General features: G+C 48.7%; 2 protein-coding genes across 2 annotated transcripts in view; one reads left to right on the forward strand and one right to left on the reverse strand.

Annotated features, from left to right (window-relative positions):
- Nucleotides 1–160: 160 nt before the first annotated feature.
- On the reverse strand, nucleotides 161–5,802 carry Drc12 (dynein regulatory complex subunit 12 homolog). The gene is made up of 7 exons (XM_075967814.1): nucleotides 5,777–5,802; nucleotides 5,453–5,532; nucleotides 4,881–4,946; nucleotides 3,666–3,785; nucleotides 3,145–3,237; nucleotides 1,262–1,392; nucleotides 161–409 (listed from the first exon to the last, which is right to left on the reverse strand). The coding sequence occupies exons 2-7, from the start codon at nucleotides 5,523–5,525 to the stop codon at nucleotides 281–283; spliced, it is 612 nt and encodes a 203-aa protein (XP_075823929.1). The 5' UTR covers nucleotides 5,526–5,532; nucleotides 5,777–5,802; the 3' UTR covers nucleotides 161–280.
- A 4,886-nt stretch (nucleotides 5,803–10,688) lies between these two features.
- Nucleotides 10,689–12,940, forward strand: part of Cbl (Cbl proto-oncogene) — an 81,847-nt gene continuing 79,595 nt past the window's right edge. The window contains exon 1 of the mRNA XM_075966239.1: nucleotides 10,689–11,120. Coding sequence (XP_075822354.1) covers nucleotides 10,932–11,120 — 189 coding nt within the window. The 5' untranslated portion in view covers nucleotides 10,689–10,931. The remainder of the gene's footprint in view (nucleotides 11,121–12,940) is intronic.

Genomic DNA, 12,940 nt, shown 5'->3' on the forward strand with positions numbered 1-12,940 from the left:
ATAAGACAGTTGTGAGCTGTTTTGTGGGTGCTGGGAATTGAACTCAGGACCTTCAGAAGAGCAGTGAGTGCTCTTAACTACTGAGCCATCTCTTCAGCCTCCTAGAGGATTGTTCATTTTTTATCACTCAGTGTTTAGGGCAGTGGGGCAATGGGTTAACCCAGAACACAGGTGTCCCCACAAGAGTCATTCCTCAATGGTATAGGCCACAATCCAGTTCTGTTGAATTCTACATCAAGTCGCTTTATTTCTAGGCCTCAGAGATTAGAGGCCAATGGCCTCAAAGATCCAGGGGGTTGAGACCAAACTGACGTAGCTGCTCCTTGTGCTTGGTGTGGAGTCTCAGCGCAGCTGCATCCCACTGAGGCTTGACAGCTCTCAGCTTGGCCAAGAGACAGTCCAGGCTGCCCTGTGAATGCCCAGCTTTCATTCCCAGGAAGTGAGGGAAGGGTGAAAGTTGCCTAGCTTGGTAATAGTTCTTTGCCAATGGCTTCCTTTCCCTTCCTCCCTTCCTCCCTTCCTCCCTTCCTCCCTTCCTTCCTTTCTTCCTTCTGTAAGATACCCTTGCTTTGTAGACCAGGATGACTTTGAACTCAGAATTATCCTGCCTCAGGTTCCCAAGCACTGGACTGCAAGCATGAACGATCATGCTTAGCTTCCCATTGTTCTCTCTCTCCCACTCTCTCTCTTTTCAACATCCAGGATTGAACCTAAGGCTCAATCCTAGGCAAGTACCCTGTCCCCTAAGCTGTCCATCAATCCCTCTTTTCACTTTTTATTTTGAGATAGAGTCTTACTACACTGCCTAGGCTGACTTTGAACTCTGTACCTAGGTTGGCCTTGAACCTATGATCCTCCTGCCTCAGACTCCTACACCAATGCCACTCCTTTCCTTCCCTGCTCTTTGTCCCCACTCCTCTTCCTATTTCCCTCCTCCCACCTCTGTGCAGCTATTGAACCCACGGCTGTGCACACCAGTGACCTATACCTGCAGCTCCTGATTATTTTGAGTCTAGGTCTCACTCTGTATCAGTGACATAGCACATTGTAGCTAATGTTGACCTGGAACTCAAAATCTTTCTGCCTTAGCCACCCAAGTACTGGAATTATAAATCACTGGCTCTGTCAATGGTTGTATCTTCTGATTGCCCTTAGAATAGAGCATGGCTCCTTTAGGTTGTGGGTCATCACACTAGTTGGGGCCATAGGATTGGAGGGTTTTGGGATACTGAGAAGATGGCCTCCAGGGAGTGGTACTTACATGCAAAATTTCCTCATACTTGGCCTCCATGTTTGCCACGTGGGCACGAAGCTGAGCCAGGGTTTCACCTTGTTCTCTGAGGGCTTTCTCAGCCTCTTCCCTTGCTGTCTTAGCCTCCCTTTGGCATGTTTCTATGGAGCAGGACAGAAAGATAAAAAAGACAGGATGGTGACACTATACCAAGATCCAAAGGTACCTAAAAGGGTACCTCGACAAAGGTCATTACAGACTTCCGGGATCATCAACCTTCCTGAGGTCACTGTAAGGACTCACTGAGGGAGGGCAGAATGAGTAGAGATTTTGAGATAGGAGATGGGTCCAAAGTCTGGTGGTTGTCACATATACAGCATGGGACAAGTATCTCTGGGTCTCTATGTCTTAAATGTTTGACTTTGTTTTGTTTAAGACAGACTCTTATGTAGCCCAGGCTGGCCTTAAACTCTCCGTGTAGTCAAGGACAACCTTGAACTCCAGATCTTCTTCCCTCTGTTTCCCAGGGTTGGAATTATAGACTTGTACCAACTAACATGGTTCAGTTTCATTATCTTTATAAATATTTTTATTTGTTTTTAATTTTATATTTTGGTTTTAGAAATAATATTATTTTGCCCCCACCCCATGTGTATATGTATGCATGTGCCTGTGGAGGACAGAAGAGGGTATGGGATTGGATCCTCTGAAACTGGAAGTATAATGGTTGTGAGTCACCACGTGGGTTCTGGGAATCAAAGTCAGGCCCTCAGGAAGAGCAGCCAGTGTTCATGACCATTGAGCTCTCTCTCTAGCCCCTTCTTTATCTTTGGAGGGAAAATGATATTTGCTCCTCCTGTTTGCTGTGAACCCTTAAATGTAAAAATGCATGACAAAACACCTAATATAGGAGGTGTTCAATAAATGTTGAATTTTAATTTGAAAGAAGGCTGGAGTTGGAATTTGTGGCCTGTCTAAGCAGCTCTTGAACATTTACAGTGGCACTGAGATATTTCAGGTGTGATAGCTCGCACCTGCAGTCCTTCCTCTCCTGAGACAGAGGCTGGAGGATCACTGTGAGTTCAAGGCCGCCTCAGGAGGGGACTGGAACAATGGCTCAACAGTTAAGAGCACTGGCTGCTGCTCTAGCAGAGGACCCGGTTTCCATTCCCAGCACCCATATGGTGGCTCAGAATCATCTTTAACTCCAGTTCCAGGGGATCTGATGCCCTCTTCTGACCTCTGTTTTCTCATCTGATTGGTAAATTCACTGATTTAACAAGTAGTAATTTAAGGCCTTTTATAAGGTGTTCAGCTTTGAAGACACTGAATTAAATTAAAGCTATTGTTTTCTGTAGTTTGGTTGTAAAAGCCAGCTAAACTATTAAATGCATTTTGCTTAGGACAGAAAAGGCAGTGAAGGGGGGTAGCTGCTGGACCTGGGGAGATTAGACAAATGGGAGATGGGGTGAGAGTCCTACTTTTCCTTTACCTCTATCTTAGAGAGTTTTTTAAGTTTTTCTCTTTTTTTAGAGTTATTTAATGTGTGTGAGTGCTTTGCCTGCGTGTATACACGTATACCATGCGGGTGCCTGTGAAGGAAGGAAGAGGACATTAGATGCCCTGGGGTTGGGATTACAGATGGTTGTGAGCCCCTGTGAGGGTGCTGGTTCAGGTTCTCTGTAAGAGTGCTCTTAACAGCTGAGTCAACTCTCCTAGAGGCCAAATCCAGCCCCTAACATAGAGGTCTGTGTCACTGAACTCTGTTCAGAGGAAACTTGGGGTGAAGGTGACCCTAGTTAAAATTCAACCAGCAGACTGTAGACCTCCGGAGAAGGACTTTCTAAGTCCACTCTCCCATGCCAGGTCTTGTTAGGGAGCCTAGGAAAGAAAGGGTGAGCGATGTGGACTACCTAGCTGTTTCTGCCGACTTCTCACTTCCTCTTCCAGATGCTTGCTTCGGGTTCTCAACTCCTCTTGCAGGGCCCGACGTTGGCGGTTCATCTCTGAAGAGGAGCCATAGGGATGGAGGTGTGAAGAAGGAAATGAGGTTGTGTATGGAGAAAAGTCTCTGTCAAGGAACAGAACTGAGAAACTTGGGAGACCTTGAAACCAGCTCTCACCCCACACCATTGTAAGAGGGGGACCCTGGCTCTTCTTCCCGGTCACCCCCAAAGGTAAAGATAAAGAGCTATGGGCTACATTCTGTTTCACACATTTATCAAGTGTGCGGCATCAGACATTCTAGGGTGTGGTGATCCATGTTCTGCCAGGGACACGTCTTTGGTTCTTAGGACCCTGCCTACGCAGGGACTGGAGCTACTAGGTATGGCAGTTAGGATTCCTCTTCATTTCCCTTCCTTGAATTCCCCGACTTTCTTGGTTGTCCTCTTCGATGCCCCTGTTTCCTGCCCCCTGGCCAGTCAAATCATACCTGCATATACAGCCTTCCCTTCGCTTTGGGCCCTTTCCAGTTCAGCTTCCAGCTCTTGCAACCTCTGCTTCAGCCTGTCTTCAGAAGCCTTGGCTCTGCGAGTCTCATCCCTCTGTAGTGCTATGAACAGCAACAGAGCCATGCTCAGGGCTGATTGTGGGTCCCACAGAATCAATCACCATAGCCCCCATGAGCTATGTTTACCTCTGGGAACTTGGTGACAGGTGTTAATTTCTTATTCTCTTTATTAGTTGCATCCCACCAAACCCATAGGGTTTTCATTCCTTAGCAGTCAACATTCCCTCCATGTTCTGGCTACTAAAAGACCATGGCTTCCCTGAGCTGTGGATTAGCTCCATGGTAGAACACTCGCCTATCATGTATGAGGTGGTGGTTCTATTCCCAGTGCGGGGGAAGGGGAGAATAGCTTCTTTCATTGGTCTTCACTGCCTTGCCTTTCCTCACAATCTTTGCCAACACGTAATGGCTAGCTTGCTTTAGCCCTGCACATAGCTCAAACCGCCAGTTCTCCAAGAACCCAGAAATGCCCCACGTGCCATGTGTTGGGTGGCTAATTTATTGTCAACTTGACATAAGCTAGAGTCATCAAAGAGGGAGCTTCAACTGAGAAAATGCCTCCATAAGATCAGGCTGTAGACAAGCCTTTAGGGAATCTTCTTCTTCTTCTTCTTTTTTTTTTTTTTTTTTTTGATTTTTCGAGACAGGGTTTCTCCATAGCTTTTGGTTCCTGTCCTGGAACTAGCTCTTGTAGACCAGGCTGTCCTCGAACTCACAGAGCCTGCCTCTGCCTCCCGAGTGCTGGGATTAAAGGCATGCGCCACCACTGCCCGGTTTAGGGCATGTTCTTAATTAGTGATTAATGGGGGGCTGCCAACTGTGGCTGGTGCCACCCCTAGGCTGGTAGTCCTGGGTTCTATAAGTCCTGGGTTCTATACAGCAGGCTGAACAAACCATGTGAAGCAAGCTAGTAAGCAGCACCCCTCCATGGTCTCTGCATCACCTCCTGCCTCTAGGATCTTGCCCTGTATGAGTTCCTATCCTGACTTCCTTCAATATTAAACAGTGATTTGAAAACTAAGCCAAATAAACTCTTTCCTCCCCAAGTTGGTCTGGTCATGGTGCTTCATCACAGCGATGATAACCCCGACTAGGACATGCTATCTCTGCTGTCTCCTGAGACTTTGAACTTCTTACCTAAGTGATCCTGGAGCAGCTCCTTCTCCAGCAGCACCAGCCTGTGCTTGGCCTCAGCCCCTGCATCTGTCTTGGCAAGATGATAGTCTTAGGTTATCCTGATCCTGGTCCCACCCCATCTTCCTCCCACACCTGAACTTCCTGCGTGATGGAGGAAGGTCGCAGGATGAGGGACGCCCAGTGGCAAAATCTGACAAAGTCACAGCTGACCCTTTGCTCCCATGTGCATGGCGGGTGCTCAAAACGTGGCGAAGGCAAAGAGCTAGAAGGGGCTTCAGGAGGACTTTGGAAGGAAGGCGTTCTCCAGTTCCTCAGTCCTGTGGAATCTGGACTCGAGGCTCTGAAGAGGAGGGCAAGAAAACTTCGCCCTAGCCAAGTGAGGTGGCAATGCCTGTAAGCCTGGCATTAAGAACACTGGGCAAAGGATATGTTTGAGGCTGGCCTGGGTCCCATAGTGACCCTGTATCAAAAGGACAACAGACAAAATCAAAACAAAGCCACTTCATCTTGTTGCCCAGAGGACTGGATTCCTCCTGAGGACCTTTGTGTCCTGGACACACATCGTGACTCACCAGGACTTGAGTTTTTTTTCTTCTCCTGTGCCCCAGTTTTTCTTCCCTTTCCTTTGGTTTTAGGCGGCATCATTGCTGTCCTGGGGGAGGGAAGACCTTCTGTGTAGGTCTATATTCAGAGAGGCTCTCCTGACTCCTAGACGGAGGTGGGAGTCTCAGGACAGTCAGAATTCTAGTCTCTCAGCGTATCTTACACTTTCTAGAAGCTTCGGTTCTTGGCCTCCTGGGAACCTCAGGCAGGGCTTGGGGAGGGGGGGAACTGTGGGTGCAGTCAGCTCTTGTAAAGAAGTCTCTCCCCAGCATGCTTACTCTTTCCCTTCCTACCTGCAGGACCGTCTCTTGCTTGTGTGGTGTCTCCATGGGGAATGACACTCCTTGGGGAGGGCAAAGAGAGTCCCTGGGCAGATTGAGCCTAGGGAGGAGCCTGGGTCCTGTGAGCCAATCCAGGGTGAAAAACTTCCCCGAGAGGCAGGACCAAGAACTGGGATGTTGGTTTTCTGGAGACTGCCTGCTGTCTGGGCAACTGGGAAACACTGTGTTCATAGGCAAGTAGGATGGGCTAAATCGGCTCACACAAACACCCTGTACGAGCTTCTCCTGTTACTCCCAAATCCTAGCCCTAAAAAGAAAAAAGCTTTGGAGGTGAATAGCTATTAGTCATGTCTCACTGCCTGTCATCTGGAGACTTTCCAGTCTAGAATTCGAGAAGCGTCCAGTCTGAGAGGATAGTGCTTTACAGAAGGAGAGGAAAGGCAGGGGGAGGAGCCGTCACAGGAACTGCACATCCCGAGGCCTCATACAGCCACATGATTTACTTTAGAACTTGAGGTCTACTTCAGAAAGGCTATAGTGTGCGCGAAACACGTGCTAGCACAAGTGGTTGAGAGAGTTTTCCACGTAAGAGAACAGAGAAGAGGTAGAGCCATGGGCTTCGGGATGCTGTCCCAGAGGGGAGGCCACAGATTAGGCAGTCAGGGGTTGAGCTAGTTAATTTGGCCCAGCCTGAATGCCTTGGTGTATAAGTTTCGTAGCTCCTGAAAACCCTAGACTTAGTGGTATGTTTACGAGACTCCTTCCTCTCAGTCAATTATGTCTCACTCTATGAGGTTAATCTGCAGACAGGTGTTTAGAAGCCCCCAATCTTCCCGCAGCACAGAGTTGGTTAGGGCTCCCTCTGGTGGACTCACTTGTCCCGAGTCTCCTAAATTTTGCAGTTTATTATTTCTTGGGCATTATAGGGGGGGTCTCTTTGGGGAATTTCTAAAATCTTGTGTGTAAATAAAAAATTGACTGTGGGCAGAGAGTGTGACTGGTAGCTTGCTATTGCCCCCCTCCAGCTGGGAGGGCTCCATCCTGGAACCGTGCCATCGCTGGGCATCATAATGGCATCATACATAGAATGAAACAGCAAACCTTCCTCCCGGAGGAGTATGGGATCTACAGACTCTTTTTAGGCACCCCTGTCTATCCCAGTCCCTTCAGTTTTGGTCAATTGCATTATTATCAGAAGCGTATCTGCAGAAACAAGTATAAGATGTGAGAGTAAAATGCATATTTATTTAACTTCGTGACACTGTAGAGATCTTAGGAGAGATTTTTAATCTTAATTTTTAGTTATGTTATATGTGTGTGGGTTTGGGCTCGTGAGGCTAGAGGAGCGCAGTGGAGCCCCTGGAGCTGGCGCTCCAGGTGGTTGTGAGCAGCTGTCAGTGTGGGGTTGGGAACCAAACTCAGGTGTCTGCATGAGTGGCACTTGCTTTTAACTGCTGATCAGGTCTCCAGCCCTTGCTCTGGGCATTTTCCACAGTGAAGACAAGAGTCAGACTGGGCTCTGTGATGCTTACGACTCACGGAACCTGGGGCTGGCGAGCCCTGGGCACATGTCCTGGATGTGGAGAGCATCTCACTTCCCAGCATGTTTTCATCTCTCCTCCCTTTCCTCTGTACCAGGAGCATGTTTGGGGCTGTGTCACCAAGTCCCTGCGCCACTCCTGTGGTCTTTGGGATGCCACATTGAGGAGAGCAGTGAGAGAATCCGAGCCATACCACAGGCCTCGGAGAGCGTTTGTTTTCCAAACACGCTCTGTCAACGGACTCTCAGGTGCAGAGTCAGGATGTGGTTTGAGGTCAAGGTGGAGGAAAAAAGAGCACCACCTGTCACATGACGAACTGGTCCCAGCGTCACCCACAGCAGGACAGCATTGTGTTCAGTATTTCAACCCCCTTTCTAGAACATAGTCAGAAAACCAAATAAAAACACGTATTTATGAATAAAAGCTGTGAGAAAAAGGTCAGTCCTTTTTCTTTTCATTGACTTCAGTTTAGAATTGATAAGAAGGATCGTTTCAGTAGATCTTTCCCTGATAAAAATTTTTTTGGGGAGCTGAAGAGATAGCTCAGTAGGGCACTTGCTGCTCTTCCAGAAGACCCACCCATGTGCACACACAGAGACAGATTATCAAAATTAATAAACACAAATCTTTAAATTTGTATACATGTAGTGTTTGTGTGTGTGCACGCGCACGCGCGTGTGCTACAGAGTGCGTGTAAAGGTCAGAGGACAGCTTGGGGGAGTTGATTCTCTCCTTCTCCATGCGGATCTTGGGGACTGAACTTGGGTCATGAGCAAGCACCTTTACCCACTACTCAGTCGTCTTGCTGGCTCTCTGTCTGCCTTCGAATAAGACCTACCCAGGAGGGTTTTTGTTTGTTGGATTTTTGAGACAGGGTCTTACTGTGTAGCCCTGCTGGTCTGGACTATGTAGATTAGGTTGGCCTCAAACTACCTCTGCTTATGAGGGCTGGGATTAAAAGTGTGCATCACTACATCCTGATCTAGACAAGAGTTTTGAGGAAATATATATAGGACAGAAGGTCACTGTCACTTGCTTTTATTCAAATATGAGATGGGTTATTTATATATTAAAAGAAATATGGCCAATGGCCTTGGCCTAGAGCAGTGGTTCCCAACCTTCCTAATGCTGCAATCCTTTAATACATTTCCTCATGTTGTGGTGACCCCACAACCATAAAATTATTTCGTTGGTACTTCATAACTGTAGTTTTGCTACTGTTATAACTGGTAATACAAATATCTGTGTTTTCTGATGGTCTTAGGAGAGCCTTGTGAAAGGGTCATTCGGCCCCCAGAAAGGTCTCCAGCACAGGTTGAGAACCACTGGCCTGTAGGAACCATGAGCTGGGCAGAGTGATACACTTGTGTAGTCTCAGCTAATTGGAAGGCTCTAGTAGGAGAACCCTTTGACCCTGTATTCAGTGTCAGTCTGGGAAATGAAGCGAGACCTGTCTCCAAAAGGATAAAAAAGGGGTAGGGGAGAAAAGAAAAAAAGCAATAGTTGCATAGGATGGAGGGATGATAAACAGTTTCCCCGGTTGCATGTGTCTCTACAGGAAGAATTATCATTAACTAACATGAGAGGAAGTGTTTGGATGTGGCCTACGCATCCTGCAACCATGCATCCACACATTTGACTTTAAGACTGGTGAGGATTAAGCAACTATGTGTGGAACACCAGGCCCTGCTCTGAGGCTTTTTTTTTTTTTTTTTTTTTTTTTTTTCCGAGACAGGGTTTCTCTGTGGTTTTGGAGCCTGTCCTGGAACTAGCTCTGTAGACCAGGCTGGTCTCGAACTCACAGAGATCCGCCTGCCTCTGCCTCCCGAGTGCTGGGATTAAAGGCGTGGCTTTTTCAATCAGTATGTCTGCAAAGGGCCCTGTCTTCCAGGTGAGTACAGGCAGGCAAAGGCTACTGCAATCCAGGTCAAGGCAGCTAACACCAGGAAGTGGAGAGCCTGCCTATTCTTGAGGCCTGGAAGGGTCCAGAAGGGTGATTGACAAGCCTGAAGATCTTGCTGGCTGATTTGTAGACTAGACCTTTAATCCCAGCACTTGGGAGACAGAGGCAGGTGCATCTCTGTGAATTCCAAGTCAACCTGGTCTACAGTGAGTTTCAGGAGACCCTGTCCCCTCTTAGCCCCTCTCACCTCCCTCCCTCCCCGCCAACAACAACAACAAAAAGATAAAAGATGATTGATTTGCAAACCAAAGTTGCGAGACTGAATAGCTCTGGAGTTCAGAGACATTTTCCTCTCTTGAAGAAGTACTGGATAAGCTCAAAACCTACCAGTCAAGGGCTTGGAGGAAGAGTCAAGAGAGAGGTATAGAAAGGAGTTGAGTACTTAACCGCAAGTCAGGCTTTGGAGCTAAAAAAAAAAAAAATTGCCAAATCAAGGCAGGGCACTTCCTTCTTTGGAAAAGAAGTTCCTATTTTCAACGTTCTTCCAACAAAGTCTTAAGATTAGGGAAGTGGAAGCAATGGGAGCTGAATTTCCCCGTGCAAGAACCCCTCTGGCCATGGCTCACTGCAGCCTCACAGCTTCTGAGGGCGGGGCTTGGTGCTGGCAGCGCATTCCGCTGAGCAGTGGAATCTTTAAATACATATTCAGTTCCCAGAAACGGAACTACTCTTCAGAAAGAAAAAAAAAGATTAAAAGAAAGTTATGTTTTAAAAAGAGGTTAAAAGGCCTGAAAGAAGAGTTTGAGCCTCGAGTGTCCCAAACCTTAAGCCTTTCTGGGGCTTAATCTGTCTGCAAAAAGCTGCAGCATTCGAATTCCCATTCTCTGCCGGGTGGAGAGTTTTGATTCCAGCACGTGTGAATCTTTGTGAGTTCGAGGCTGCCCTGGTCTACAACGCAAATTCCAGGACAGCCAGGGCTATATGGTAAAACAAGGTGATGGAGTGCTTTGCCTAGGATGTTAGGCGATAGGTTCAATACCAAGCACCACAAAAAAAAAAAAATAGAAAGACTAGGGAATGGATAAAGAATTTAGCTTTCTCCATTTTCCCACGATATGAAGCATATAATTTTAAACTCAACCTCCACATTTGTCGGGAGTGGGTAAAGGACTTGATGTTACGGCTCCTTCCATTTCTACCTGTCTTACTCTGAGCAAAGCAATGACTCACTCCTAGAAGCACCAAGCCCAGTCCACAAAGAACATGGACGGCAGGCAAGGCTTCTGCCTAGTGCGCAGGTTCTACCTTGGACCCCACCTCTTTCCTTCCACACCTCGCTTATCCAGCAGAGGGCGCAGGCGCGAGTTTCCTCTGGGCCCCGCCCCGGGTGGCCACGCCCCGTCCCTGAGGGTCGGGGCTGGAGCTGTGGGCGCGGAAACTTGGTCAAGGCTTTCCGGGAGCGGCCGGGCACGCGGGTGCTCGTGAGCTCGCGCGCGAGTGGGGGTCGCTGCGGCGTCCGCCGCTTGCGGGTCCGTCTCCGGCGCGCGTCCCCGCGCCGCGCCGGCCGCGCTCGCGCTCGCGCAGGGGCGCGCCTCCGGGCGGGCACCTCCCTCTCAGTCCCTGGGCTGCGAGCGCCGGCGGTGGCTGCCGGAGAGGCCCCTCCTTCTCGCCCCGCTCATTTCTCTCGCTCGCGGCCGAGCGGGCTCCCGACCCTCGGCTGGCCATGGCTGGCAACGTGAAGAAGAGCTCGGGCGCCGGCGGCGGCGGCTCGGGGGGCTCAGGCGCGGGCGGCCTGATCGGGCTCATGAAGGACGCCTTCCAGCCTCACCACCACCACCACCACCTCAGCCCGCACCCTCCCGGCACGGTGGACAAGAAGATGGTGGAGAAGTGCTGGAAGCTCATGGACAAGGTGAGCGGCCTGCGGGCGCGCGCCGCGCCGGGTGGGCGTGGGCGGTGGGGCGGGAGGGAGGGCTGCCGTTGGCAGTTGGGAACGTTGAGGTGTGGGGGAGCCAGACAAAGATGGGGTGGGGGCTGGGGGAGGGCCGGTCACCGCGCCACCCGGGCGGAAGTGCGATGGGGGTGCGGAGCTTGGGGATGTGGGTCGCCGAGTGGGCCCTGGGAGGTGGGCCAGAGGGATGTGTGTTGGCTCTGCGAGCTTGGGAGAGGAGTCATCCTGGGTGAGGGACCTGGGGTCAGAGGACCGGACGACCGGACTGACTGCGGTCTGGGTGAGGTTATAGTTTTTTCTCATTAAGATGTAACACGAAGATCAAAGAAAGTGGTGGGTTTAAATGGGGGCAGGAAAGGAACTTCCCCCTCACCGCTGAGGATGGCTCAAGTTTTTTGTTGTCTTGCAAAGTGTTGGATGTAATCCATTACTGGTGCCGAGATAGGCACTGGTTAAACCACAAGTTTTAGTTAGAACCATTATCTTTCGAAAGGTGGACTGACTGAGCGTACTAAATTGCAGTCTGTCTACTTCCTCCCTGCACTCAGTGCTTTAGCTGGGTTGTAGTTGGATTTTTGTAACGGGCCTATCTGCCTATTATTTCGGAACCCGATTTTGAGCTTGTTTCATGAACCCCTTTGATAACCATTTTAAAGTCGGTTGCGGGGTGGGGTTAACACTTAATGTTTAGCTCTTTAAGCCTGTCTGTCATTCGGGAGACTATTACTTCCTTATAGTTATGTCTGTGTAATGTAGTCTTGAAGTTGCCTCAAGTACAAGTGTACACACAATCTTTTAACATTTTGTTCGGATTCAATGCGCTGTTTTTTGATTCTTACCATATTCATTAATTTTTCAAAATCCCTACTGCAGATAAATGTGTTTAGGAGGATCTGGCGTGTAAGCAAATGGTGTTATTTCCTCCAGGGTAAACTTGGTTTTCTTTGGTTCCTCTCTGGGCCCAGGTTCCTCTTCTTCAGTTAAGTTCTCCATGGGTTGTTTTGGACTAGGAACAGCTAATAAAATTATTATGAAGCACTTGGCAAACGTAACTGCTATATAAATGCTTAACAAGTCCTGTGTGAGAATTAACACTCTAGCAGTGCATACCAGTGGTTTCAGAGCCACTTTTCCAGGGCTGATTTTCCCTACCTTAAGTAATTTGAATTGTGGGAACTCCCCCAGCCTCTGTCCCAACTGGTGTTGTAATTAATGACATAAGTATTTGTATGGTGATTGTTTTGATGTTGTGGAACTGACTTTATTATTGGAAATTATAAAACTACTATAAAGATGTGCTGACATCTTGTTTGTTTCTTTTTTTTTTAATTTAGTTTTACTATTTTGTGTGTGTGTGTGTGTGTGTGTGTGGCTGTGCAGCACATGTATGCAGTGCCCTTGAGGCCGGAAAATGTTGGATCCCCTGAACTGGATTTATGGATGGTTGTGAGCCACCATATGGGTGTTGGGGATTGAACCTGGGTCTTCTGTGAACAAGTGCTCTCAACCACTGTACCATCTCTCCATCCCCAGTAGAACTGTGGCTGTCTGAAGATGCCAGGGAATGAATCTTTATTTGTTTCTCAAGGTAGGGTTTCTCTGTAGCTTTGGAACCTGTCCTGGAACTCGCTCTGTAGACCAGGCTGGCCTCGAACTCACAGAGATCCACCTGCCTCTGGGATTAAAGGCGTGTGCCACCACCGCCCGGTTCCTTGTTTGTTTCTTGAGATAGCTTTCACTATATCTCAGGCCAGTCTGGAACCCACAGCAATCCTGCCTCA

Source organism: Microtus pennsylvanicus, chromosome 3, assembly GCF_037038515.1.
Source record: "Microtus pennsylvanicus isolate mMicPen1 chromosome 3, mMicPen1.hap1, whole genome shotgun sequence".
Taxonomy (NCBI): Eukaryota; Metazoa; Chordata; class Mammalia; order Rodentia; family Cricetidae; genus Microtus; species Microtus pennsylvanicus.